Consider the following 13626-nt stretch of genomic DNA (forward strand, 5'->3'; position numbering starts at 1 on the left):
AACCAATAACAAGTCCAGAACCACAACTCAAAATACTGGGTCAAAGACCCAGCACCATGACAGTCATATAATTCAAGCCATCTAAAATTGTAATTTGGTCATTGTGCTGTCATGACATGTTTTCTGCGGCGATGCAAGCACCACACTTAATGACCAGCCTGTAATAAATTCAGTCTTCTAACAATTATGGGAGGGAATACAATTATTTTCAGACAGGCGAGCAGACGAGCATGGCTATGTGGTTTACACATGTGATGTGTGCTTGACAGAAATTGAGGACAGCGATAAGAGTTAACACTGAGGAAGAGAAGGGAGTGACGGGCATGTCAGTTTTAACGTTCAATGGCTGAAGTCTTACAACACCCAGAGTCCTCTTTGTGCAAATGGACGTCTATGTGTACTGTAGACCACCAGGACATTCATCATACAGGAGCTGTAGACAGACATACACACACATTTTCACTCTGCAGTGATTGCTTGTGAGGCTGTTAATATTCAATTCTAAGCTGCTGTCAGATGGCATAATGATTGAGCTGTCGAAATATCCTGTTCTATTCAGTATACCGGCCCTGTTGGGCTGCGTGCGTGTTCAGTGTGTGTGTGCGCAGTCCCTATAGTCCCTGCTCATCATGAAGGTGGTTAAGAGAAGTCTTTCCCTGGAGTATGCTAATCAGGTTGCTTAGAGACTTTCAGAGTCTCAATAAGTTTTGTGCCATTTTTCTTTTCGTCTAAGCTGCCATTTCAGTCGGATTCCTCAGGCTCAGCTGCCACGCTGCATCAAGGCTTTATTCTCACTGGCTTTTCACACTTAGTTTGACATGTTTTTACTCTGAGCAACGACGGTCTAACCCCAGGTGATTGGAAGCTTTGAAAGGCAGTGCAAGGGAGACAAAATTGGAATGCTTACATCTTTTTGTGATTTAAAATAAATCGATTGCATTTGTTGCTTCATTGTATTAAAAATGGTATAAAACTGATTTTGATAAGAATGTATTGATCAGATTGTATTTTAATTTGACTCATTTGTGTTTGTTGTTAACATGTAGGCCACTGTCAGCTTCCGTATTCACCACAGCAGGTAGCTTTGCATGTTTGATTTGGTAGATTTTTACACCACCTGGTTTTGGGTCTCCTCTTGGAACTTAGTCTGTGGTTCTTTCACTTGTCAGGTGACTACACTATAGCCCCTCTGTGTTTGTTTTTAATATAGTTGTATTTAAACATGTAACATTTTTGTCCAATTACTGGAGAAATCTTAAGCTGAAAGGAACACTTTTTAATTAAAGTGTAGCATCAAGTCAATTCCTGGAATATTGATCTGGTCAGTTAAGTAGAATTGGGAGGTTGTTAATTCAACTGCTTTGGTGTTAATAAAATTAACAACAGATGCACCAGAGGGGCAACAATGAGACAACCCCCAAAACAGGAATGGTTTTACAGGGGGAGGCTAATGACAGTTTTCCCTCCTCATCTTTTCAGACAGTTTTTTTTCGCTAGTAGGGTCAATGCCACCACTGGTAGCATAACGCGAGACCCTACAGAGGTTGCACAGGTAGTTCAACTCCTCCAGGATGGGGGATCAATACTTGTCATTGCCAGGTTTGCTGTGTCACTCAGCACAGTTACTCTAGGAGAGCTGGGCACGGCTGTAGAAAATCCTTAACCTATCAGCAGGACCGATATCTGCTCTTTTGTGCAAGCCGGAACAGGATGAGCACTGCCAGAGCTACAAAATGATCTCCAGCAGGACACTGGTGTGAATGTCTCTGATCAAACAATCAGAAGACTCAAGAAGAGACTTTATGGTGGGCCAAACATCCTCTAGTGGGCCCTGTGTTCACTGCCTAGCACCGTGGAGCCCAATTGGCATTTTCTATAGAATACCAGAATTGGCTGGTCCACCACTGGCGCGCTGTGCACTTTTTACCCCACAGTTATAAAAGGACCATGGGGTGTTATCATCACACTGCCGGGTGGCCAGGCGGTATGGACGCATAAGTTTGTGAATGTGATAACTTGAGAATGAAGCAACGTAGCAGCTTCAAATTAATACCATAGGTGTATCTATTAAAAATATCAGACAAGTTTGAATTCTGGTGACCTCGACCTCAAGGTCAAGGTCGGAGGTCAAGTTTTCTAAAAATGTTGTGAATGTGATAACTCGAACTTGGTACGGTTTTCAATTTAGCAATTGGGATGCACTTCATACTGTTCAGGAGCTCAGTGATGTCCTGGTCCAGATCCAGGAGGAGATCCCCCCCCAGGACACTATCAGTCGTCTCATTAGGGGCATGCCCCAGCATTGCCAGGCATGCATACAAGCACGAGGCCATGCAAACTACCATTTTGAGTTGCTGCAATGAAAAATTGTCAAAATAGACTAGTCTGCTGCATCACTTTTTCACTCTGTATTTCACAGTGGCTTTGAATTCAGCCCTCTGTAACTTGGGAATTCTCATTACCATCAAGCGATGTGACATCCTTTCATTTCTAACAGATTACCCAGTCTGTATCAGTATTGATATGCAGCATGACCCCCCCCACCCCCCCATTGAGATCTGATGTGTTTTTAAAGCATTCCTTAAATTCTTTTTGAGCAGTGTAAATTTTTAAATAGTACTGTTTATGACTAAAAAGAAAATATGATCAAAGTTAAAGATTATTGAAAATTCAGGAAAAAAAAAGATGACTGACATATGTAGTAGTGCTCCCCACCAATGCCCTCTGCAGTCATACTGCACTCAGCCAATTGGTTTGTATGGACTCCAGCAAATGTAAGCTGACAATTTTATAGATAATTCTTCATTTTGTGAGCTTTAGAAGCATTTTATTATAGTTTCATGAGTACTTAGACATAACGAGTCTCAGTTAGGTACTATATAATTGCTGTTAAGCTAACGGCAGGAGCTAGTAAACGTATCTGTATCTAGAAAACATATACAAAAACATACAACAGCAGTTTAGTATTATTTTGGTTTATTAATTAGCTCTTTCCCTCACAGTGAGTGGTACAGAATGTAAAATACTTATGTTCATTTTTGATTGCATTAAACTTTTGCATGAGATGCGCAACTGAAAAGCACTCTTATGATTCTTTCCCCCATTTTTAGGGGTGTAACATTTATTTTCTGGTATGCGCCTAGTTGGTCAGGGGTTCATCCTACAGCAAGATAATGACCCAAAACATAAGTCCAAGCTATGCCAGAACTACCTGAAGAAAAAAGAACAAGGTGGTAAGCTTGAAAACATGGAGTGATCAGCACAGTCTCCAGACTTAAACCCCATCGAGTTGGTTTGGGATGAACTGCAAAGCAACCTACAAGTGCTGAACATTTATGGAAACTTCTCCGACCACTGTGCGAAGAACTTTCTGAAGAATATTTGATTTCTTTTGGAGAAAGAATGCTTTTGTTGAGTCAAAAATTTAGAATACATTCTGGTTTGTAATATATCATTCCATGATTTCTTTTTTTTCACTCCAATTACTTAATTTGTACTGTGCTTTCATTTCAAAGTGCAAGGAGACATTAAACTGCATAATTTAAAATTATGATCAAAAGCTGCCTCTCCCTCGGTCTACTTCTCAGTGTTTAGATTCAGAGTGGCATCAGGTTAACGTTTCAAAACGCTGGTGACACGCAGCCATGTTGTTGCAGGACGATGCTGGGAAGTTGACGCCTCTGGGTTGTTCTTTCACTGACAGTTTGCTGTTTTAATGATTTCAAGGGTAATGTTCCCTGACACACAGCAAATGGTACATTAGGTACCTGTTCTCAGAAACGCTCACACAATATTTCAAGATGTTTCTTGAATGCTTTTAAGTCATGGAGAGCAAGAAAACTGTAAAATTCCTGAATTTTCTTATTGGTGGTTCAAACAAAAACCCTGAGGTGTCATCATGTAATTGCACACTGATTTTAACCTTTAATACTGTACTCTCTCCTGAGCTCCAGTGAAAGTGGGTCAGATATGTCAGTGAGAGATGGAGGGAGAGCTCTCTTGCTCTCTCTTGGTGTCATTTGCACAAATATGGTAAATATAGTGTGCGATGCATTACCATCACTCCTCTGCAGTCCCTTTATTATAAAGCACCGTTTCTTTGAAAAGGGCATTTGCCTTTTTTCTGAGTATGTGACATTTGCCTTTGTTTTGGTGAGGGGGATTCCTGCTTTTGCAGGTTAGGTTTTCAGCAGTGAAGGCAGTAGGCAAAGTGACGGTTCATGCAACATTGGTCCAAAGTCAACCGTGAGCTAGCAGAAGAATACATTTTGGACCTATCAAAATGCTTTTCTGATGTTGGATAAGAATGTAAACTTCTGCCAACAGAATAATACTTTCTAACTTTTTAATAAATATTGAATAATTAAGCCGAAAAAAAATCCTGCAGTTTGAGTTGGGTTTTTTTGCTCCCCTAACATCAATCCTCATAGATGGCAATTTGTTTACAATTACCCTCGTGTATCTGATGGTACAAGGTATGCTTGAATTGACACGGATGTGGTTTTTAAATTTTTTTTATTGATGCTCTCGTGTGAAAGATAAGCCATACATATTGATATTCCATAGAGTAGATGATCATGTTGCTTGTCTTCTATACGGCCCATTAAGTCTGCTCAGTGTTAAAATGCTTTCAGGTGTTGCTGCTTTCTTCTTCTTTTTTTCCAGCAGATTGCGGAGCTGCAGTTCAGTTAAATGCAGCATTTTACACATCACTGTGAAGTAAATATTTTATCTCCATTTCTGGTTGTTAGGAGCTGATCTGTGATCTTTAGCTTGCTTTACTGCTAGTGCACCCGGTGAACTGAAGTGATCAGACAAATGTACGTATGTGGACGAGACCGCGTGTATGTGTGCGTGCACGTACCTGCATACACACCGCGGCTCAGTGCCTGACATGTTAGACCACAGTCTGATTGGATTCCTCGCTCCAGAAACATTAAACTCACCGACTTGTGGACAAAAGCTGAGAGATGATGTGTGTGGGTGTGTGCCCAATACTTTTTTGGCTCTTTTATTGTCCATTTGTATATTTGTGGCTCTTTGTGTTTTAGTAAAGATTCTTTATCTTTTATTCTCTGTGTGTGCATGTACGCATAGCTGTTTGCTACGTTCTGCTCAATGCTGAAAGAGAGTTCAGTTGTCCTTTAGATCAAGGTCAACGAACTGTGCCCTATCGTATTGGTTTATCTATTAGCTGTTAACTGGTGGGTCTATGGATGGATGGATGGAAAGCTTTGACCCCATGTTAAGCACAGTCACCTACTGGGGAACGTAACCGTCAAGATGGAATTGGGTACAGCTTACTGATTACCTTTTTAAAATTGTAATTGGTCCACTGATCTGTTGGATGGATGTGTTTAATTAACAGTCAGGAGTCCACCTCTATAGTATAATCAGATGCCTCTTAACTCTTTCAGACTACAACATCCAATATTTCTACTCTCAGATCTATCAGTGTATCTATTCAAGTATCTCATGAACTCTTCTGAGCTCTGAATGTAGTCTTGTTGTCCTCTGTTTCTAAGGGTTGGTTTAAGCCTGAATGAATGCAGAGGCCATCAACAGTAATCAACCAAAGACCAAAGTCTTTTGGGGAATTTATCAAGTTTTAAAAATGACAGCAATACATAGTTTTCATCTGATGCCCAAGCTACTGGGACACACCCTTTGCTACTGGGCAAAAATAGTACTGAGGTGTTTTGCTGTGGTATTTGGTACACTAATCGCCGTTTTGAGATTATGGCACCAACGTGAACATGCGTCTCCTAACCCTGCCTCCCAGTCCTTGCTTCTCCACAGAAACCCAGACTGTCCATGACGGCTCATTTCAGCTGTAGAAATGACGTTGGAAATTGATCAGCTTTTCGTAATGACACATTTACGTGACAAATGAATTAGAATACCAAAAGTTTTCTGACGTTACATTGTAAAAGTGCAAAATGTCTCTTCATATCTTTGCTTTTTCTCCCATTAATAGATGATCTAAGTAGTCTTGCCCCAACTCAGGTAAACAAAACAACACTTTTGTCCTGCAGTAATACCAACTGTCCAGTATCGGACGTCACGATGGAGTAATGTTTTGCCCGCTAGGTTAGTGAGTTGATCACTACCATTTTTTTTGTTTTTGCAAATTTATTTCATGCAAAGAACACCAAAGCAAAAAACTCCAAAAGGGTTGTTTAGAGCAACTTGAAGAACTTGTCAATGTTCCGTTGTGAATGTAGGATGCCTCGATATCTTATCATGTACTTCCAGCCTCAGTGGATGATGTTGAGATGAAAGCTCTGTGCAGGTCATACCGTCCTTCTTCCTTAATTATTATTATTTAAACTCGTCAGAGAAAGACCAGCCAAAAGGTTCAAACTTTTAGTCTTGCTGTTATTGACAGCGCTAATCACTGCATCACGCTGACACGGGCAAATATGGCCTTTCAGCATCAGCAAATTGTGTTAATTATAAGTGCAATAACTTTAAATTGTCATTTACAAAGTGGGTACTCAGTGATGCAAAAAATAGCAGTCTAAAGATCTCTGTAGGGTGTTCTTAAAACTGGTTATGTGACGCCAGAAAAAAAAAAAAAGATAGAACTGGGGTTATCTGAGACAAACCTGCTACTTTCTGAAAAAGACTTAGTAGTTTTGGTCATATTAGGCGACATTTTCACTTACAATACCCGTGACCTAAGAGGCAAAAGAAAATGGCTTTGCAAGAGTCTAATTTTATAAGCTAATTTGTTTGAAGTGCTTTTAAGAATACTTTAATTCCCTCTTTGGAAAGAACTGTGCACCTATTTAAAGGTTTGAAAGACAGCAATCTTTTTCTGTGTTAACTGGTCTAGTTTAAAAAAAGGAAAAGGAAAAAAAGGCTTTAATGTTACGCATTGTCAATTTGGATCATTTGTGTTCTACCAATGTGGAATCCAAATATGACTTTATTGATCGTGTCTATATACTCCTTACATATGACCAACCCTGCCTAATGTACTGTTGGTCCTTCACATATTGACAGGGCTCCAAACTCCCTGAGGCCAGGACTCCTTTGAAAGTAACAGATTCATGGTTTATCACTTTTTGTGAGAAGGTGTGAGACACAAGAATGTATGTCATGTCAGAATCACTTGGGTGGCTGACTGTGAGAATAGGCTGTTTATTTTCTATATTTAATTTCCAGTTTATATCCCAGGTCCTGATATGCAGCAGTGCTGCCAGATAGTTATTGCTGCATGTGTCTTACGGTACTGTGCAGAAGTCTTGAGCCACCTCTCATTTCTTGATAGTTTGCTTCCAAAGGTGCCATCTCTCAAATAGCTATTGGCTAAAAACCTGGCATATCAGGACATGGTGTGCAGTGCGTCCTTAAAGACTTTGAGCAGATGAACAGTATTTGAATGTAATGTCCGACAAAAATGGGAAGAAGTCTAGCAAAGACCTGACACGTGACCTAAGAAATGCATCTCACCAAACTACTGTTCAAGAAGTCGTTATTAAGGATCGAAACAAGAAGAAAAGTATGACAACTTTCAAATTAAAAACTCGATTAAAACTCAGAAGACATGAGTTCACATTTAAAATTTTTGGTTCAAATCATCAACATGTACAGAGAAGTTCAGGAGAGGTTGATGGATGGATGTTTACGTCCATCTGCAAAACACGGTGGAGGCTCTGTCATGTTTGGGGTTGCATTTCAGCCAGTGGTGTTGGAGATCTTTTCAGATTTGAGGGAATAATGAAGAGGCCTCAACTTTATTTAAGCAATGTTGGATCATCTCGACAGAGAACAGAACATACTGCAGCCAACTTCCACAGAGAAGCTTTGAATGTCCTTCAAGAAGCCTGGAGAACTGTTCCTGAAGGCTACTTAAAGAAATTACAAGTAAAATTTACCTAAGAAACTTTAGGTCGTGTTGAAGAACAAAGGTGGTCAAAAACCTAATGTTGATTTTCAAACTTTTTAGAATTGTACAAACTAAATGTTTGCCTTACTGTATTTTCAGATATGTTTGCACTTACAAAAAAAACAAGTGGTAGCTCGTTTATACACAGTGCACTTTGGGTGCGGGTGTATATTGTGACTCATTAGTTCCTTACAAAATATCTTCTATTGTTTTGATGTCACTTTAGCATCTAGGGAAAAATTGCTAGGGAAAACCTAAACTTCATTATAGTGTTAAGACAAAAAAAATCCTTGAATTGGAAGCGGCCTACTTGTTTTTGTAGTAGAAGGAAAAACTATTATGAGCCAACTATCTCTTTTGTCATTCAGTCTCCCAGTGGGAACCATACTAACAAGCTTCTTATCCCAGCCTTGCTGTTTATATCCAACACACCTGGCTGACCAAGCCTTCTGCTATAATGATGGACTCTTTAGAGCATAAAATGTGTTTAGTCCAACTAGAAACACATAATCGCCCTCAGGGATCTAGCAAAAATCTGTTTGGAATTTTCATAAAGAAAATGTGTCTCACTGTTGATGCAGAAAGTTTTGAAAACAGTCCGTTTGTAACTTTATGCATCTTGCACAAACGTACTTTCTGCCGGGATACTGCTGATGTTGTTTTTGTGCTCATGTTAATTAAATTACTTAGATCTGAGCAGGGATGATTAGCATGCTAGTAGTAATAGCTAACAGGGAATCCGATAGCCTATTATCATAATGAGTCCCTTTGGCGTACTGTGTGGGTTGGTACAAAAAAAGAGAGAGAGGATGAAGCAGTTATGCCGGTCGCCCAGAGAGGAGAGCGTTGCATCAGACAAGTGGTTTGTTTTGATTTCTTTTCCGTCATTTTTGGAGGAGATTATATGATTCAAATTGATTTGCCCAACCTGTCTAGAATTTGATAATGCCACTGCTGGAAGGAAACCTATAAGCACAGTAATATAAAACAACACCAACAGAACAAACACACACACTAAAACACAACACATTAAAAACTGAAATGTCATCACACTTTTCGTCGCAGGTCTTTAGCTACCAGTCTGGAAAAAATCAAAATGCAGACATGGACATGAATATTCGTTCCTGACAGGTGTTTCTGTCTAAACATTCACGCACATGTATAAACACACACACACACACACACACACACACACACACACACACACACACACACACACACACACACTCTAGGAGGGAGGTTTCTGCAGCTGTGCTCATCATACAGCCATACATATACGCTGGACTCCTGCAGCTCTCGACCTTGTGCCATACACGGTCAGCAACATCTTTATATGTTCAAAGTATTTGGAATGGTGGTGTTTACGTTTTTTAATATTTCATAATTTATACTTTTTCTACAAGACAAGTTTGTTTTCTTCCTGGTTCTTTATCCCTTTGCTTTGTTCCTGCACCTGCCGCATTTTGTCTTGTCAGACTTTCAAGGAAGCTGTGCTTTAAAGGGGTATTCTTCAGCGCCACGCAACTGTCGACAGTTTGATCAATCTTTCCTTTTGATTCTTGCCAGCCACTAAAAGCTCCAGAGCTAAAAAGGAAGCTGTGGAACGACTCTCTTCTTGTTAACTCTAAGTTTTAACATTGGCAGTCCTACCATCTGTAGAGAAGGAGTAAAAAGACATATTGGTGTGCATATTCCCACCTCTGATGGAGTTTGATTAAATGCAGAGATAAGTTGGACTATAGCTGTCCTTTAACTCGTATTTCCCCTGATCTACTCCCACGCTGAATGGATGTTTCATGTAACAGCTGACTTGAAATAAAGCTATTTACAAAAGATATTCTGTAATTATTAGACTGATATTAATTTGGTAAATATTACAGGTTATAATAATCAATGAGAATTAAATAAAATAGATATACAATTATAATTTAATGTACCTTTCCTCCTGCAGATGCCAAGGCCTGCCCCTCCAAAGACTTCCAGTGTCGTAACGGGAAATGTGTGGCACCGATCTTTGTGTGCGACGGAGACGACGACTGCGGGGACGCCAGCGATGAGGAGAAATGTTCGGCTCCCACCTGCGGGCACCATGAGTTCCGCTGCAACGACTCGGAGTGCATCCCCGCCCTGTGGAGCTGTGACGGCGACCCAGACTGCAAGGACAAGTCAGACGAGTCCATGGAGCGCTGCAGCCGGAGGACGGAGCCCCAGAAACCCCGCTGCCTGGTGACCGAGTTCCAGTGCGGGAGCGGCGAGTGTGTCCATTTGAACTGGAAGTGTGACGGCGAGGCAGACTGCAAGGATAAATCAGATGAAGCAAACTGTCGTAAGTCAGCTTTTTTCTTTTTGCCACAATGTGTTCCCCCTGTACCGTTCGCTTTATTGTTGTTCAAAGCAATTAGAAAACACAGGAAAGAGTCGGACCACTGGCATGTTCCTTAATCAAAACATCTTTTTTAATTATCTTTGATTATTCCATAACAACGAGCACGATTCAACTGATCAGTCTGAGGAGAGTGGTAGTGAAGTAGCTGCTCAGCCTAAAGAATCCAGTTTCATTAATTTTAGAAATTAGGATGAATGGTTTATATTAGTACTTGTGGATATTTTGTGTCATTTATCTGTACTTGTTAGGTCATGTAATTCAATATTGGTTGGTGCTGTAGTGAAGCTAATGCCAGCTACAGCCTTTAATGAAAGTTACGGATGGATACCAAAAAGTAATCAGTTGTTTTGGAGAGCAGCAGCTTAAATGTACTGGAGGACTATGCTTTAAAGAGTAACCTGCTTTACTCTGAACAAAGACTATGTGACAAATGTGCCACCAAATGACTAAAAGAGGATCAATTCTAATTTTATCGTGACGATCCACAAATGTGTTGCCATGCAACCATGTGATCTGTGCAAGAAGAGACAAACCCATCTGAGCCTGTGTGTGTGCGTGCGTGCACATGTGTGCATTCGTGTGAGGTGAAGGTCCTTCATCAAGTGTGACCCCCATGTGGTCTCCTCTTCACACGCCCACACACCACTTAGAGAGATGTCAGCAACTTCACACATAAGACATGATACAAGCACAGCGCGCAGCCGCACACGCAGCCAGGTGCAAGCTCTCTAACAGACACATGCACCCACAATAATAAGGTGTTAGTACAATATATAAAGCAGAAATCACAGAGTACATGTTGTTTCAGTGTTTAGATCACTGCTCACCCTTTATCACAGTACACACCTTCCTTATCCTTAAATTAATGGCTGCTGCACTCCAGACTAAATTACATGGGCCTGTGGAGTCGTCGTTTACGAGATTGGAATAATTATGTAGGTAAGCACTACACGATTGGTCGTTTTTATGTGGTTATATTTTGACAGCAAGTTTCAAATACAATGTCTAAATCTGTGACACGGTCGAAACGTCACTCTAAAGCCTTGATTCTGCTTTCTGCAAGTATGCTAGAGTCCACTCAGGTCTGAATGACACAAATGTCATTATCAGACTTTGAGCATCAGACTTGTCTGTGGAGAATTGACACGAGTGTGCACCAACTACGCATGCATGACAAAAGATCTAAAGGAAATATATATAACAGAAAATGACTACTAACCCCTCATGTCTTCACATTGGAGTATAATCAAGACTTGTCTCAGCCATAAATGTAAATAAAAGACAAACATGGGCAATGATATCTCATGTGGTTTGAGAACTATGACCTTAAAGCCTTGATATTGGTGTTTCAATCAGAATCACTTTAGTCTCTTTAACTGGACCTGAGCACGTTTTAATAAGAGCTTTGACTTGATTAGCTAATGCTAACACTGGCTTTGTTTGGAAGTTCAATGCATTATTCACTGAGTTATTAACTGGAATGCTAGTTTGGAGAATTGGAGGCTTAAAATAAAATTCACTAAACATGTAAACAGAGCAGCCGACAGCTTAGAGTATATTTTATTATAGCAGACTATTTTCCTAAAATAATTATCTCATTTATTATTTTAAGAAAGGAATATGTCCTTGCTACCAACTGATATCTTTTCCGAAACATTTCAAACAGTTTGCTAACTGCCTAAAAAACATTTAAAAAATAGACCAAAAAAATCTCTCTATTAACCAAAAAGAGGGAATCTGTCCAGGGTGTACCCTGCATCTCGCCCCATGATAGCTGGGATAGGCTCCAGCCCCCACTGCGACCCTGATAAGGTTAAGCGGAAGAGAATGGAAGGATGGCAATGTAAATGAGAGTATAGAAGATTAGCAACGTTTGAGTGTAAATGAGGATTGTGACAATAACTGCATACTATACCTCCAGTTTCTTCTCTCCTTGTCTCCTCGTTTCCATCAGGCTCTGCTCATTCCCACACACACGCTCCTAACGTATCATTTCCCATCTTATTCGAAACATCTGTCTCAATAACCTCGAGCTTCTTCACAGACACACTGAGACAAGCAACTGTGAGCAGAGTGACAGAAGTTTAATGTAAATGCGATACGATTTGACCGTTTCTCAACTTTCCTTCTTTCCGTCCTGTCAACGTTTCTGCAGATGGCAATCCATTATTATAACTATTCATCCCGGGGATTTATCACTATTAGTTGAGCTCAGATCTCAATAATTTGGCTGAAGGAATCGGCACAATTTGCAATGGTGCAGGATTATGTCCTGCCCAGTTTGGTGATTTTAGCATTAACATCTGTCTTTATTTTATTTATTTTTTGTCTGAGTGTTTAAAAGTCTGTCTCAGCTTCCTCTTTTCCTGGCGTTCACATGTCCTGCTGCAAGCCTGCATTTAATTTTGCTCATTTAATAATGTCTGTATGTGTCTGAAAACCTAAACGTGCCCAAATGGTGTGAACCGTTGTGTGTGGCTGTGTTTATACCATATTTCCTGATACAGAGATTGTCTGCCGTGTGTTTTTTACCGGCTCCACAGTCATTGATCATGTCTGCCTCTGCTCCGTTGGCGGAGCCAGTCCAAAACACAACACATGAATAATTAAATAGCCAGTTAAAAAGACAAATGAGTTAAATAAACCGTCCCTCCGCCGTTAGAGCAAGCACAAATGTCTATATACACATTTACACGCACACACCTTCTCAATAGGTCACTAGATGTGGGTTTGCTTCAGATGCTGGATGAATACATGAATGCTTTTTTTTCAGTATAGGAGTTTATGAGGATTTATGCTCTATCAAGAGGTGCGTATGATAGATTAGAGCTGAATACTGGAATGTGTTGTGAAAGGAAAAGGGCTGAATTTGACTTTGTGAACAATTTAAAATGCTCTGGATTTTCATTGTTGAACTCAATCATTGTCTTTTCATGGATTAGACTAATGGGAATACTCAGCTAATTCTTAGCTGTGTGTGTTTTGTGTTCCTTAGCACTGCTTACGTGCAGACCTGATGAGTTCCAGTGTGGCGATGGTACCTGTATTCATGGCACCAAGCAGTGTAACAAAGTTCACGACTGTCCGGACTACAGTGATGAAGCAGGTTGTGTCAACGGTAAGCGTCTCACGAGTACGGAAAAGGAAGAAACAAGCAAACATCCCGATTATTATTAGAACAACATATTGTTCTATTTTATTTTCCTCTTAATATTGTTGGCTTTTCTTCTAAACGCCGAGTCAAAATTCCACATTTTATTTAAAGTTTTCAGGCCTTCTGCTTCTCGCTTCTGCCTCCTTTCTTAAACTTCAAAAGTGGCCAATTACAACTTTAATACTTTTAACT

General features: G+C 40.1%; 1 protein-coding gene across 8 annotated transcripts in view; it reads left to right on the top strand.

Annotated features, from left to right (window-relative positions):
• lrp8 (low density lipoprotein receptor-related protein 8, apolipoprotein e receptor) overlaps nt 1-13626 on the top strand; it is a 170775-nt gene that overhangs the window by 111469 nt on the left and 45680 nt on the right. For all 8 annotated transcript variants that reach the window (XM_019346922.2, XM_019346928.2, XM_019346929.2 and 5 more), the window contains exons 5-6: nt 9846-10220; nt 13276-13398. In XM_019346922.2, the coding sequence (XP_019202467.1) occupies nt 9846-10220; nt 13276-13398 (498 nt within the window). The remainder of the gene's footprint in view (nt 1-9845; nt 10221-13275; nt 13399-13626) is intronic.

The sequence above is a fragment of the Oreochromis niloticus genome, linkage group LG17 (assembly GCF_001858045.2).
Source record: "Oreochromis niloticus isolate F11D_XX linkage group LG17, O_niloticus_UMD_NMBU, whole genome shotgun sequence".
Lineage (NCBI taxonomy): Eukaryota > Metazoa > Chordata > Actinopteri > Cichliformes > Cichlidae > Oreochromis > Oreochromis niloticus.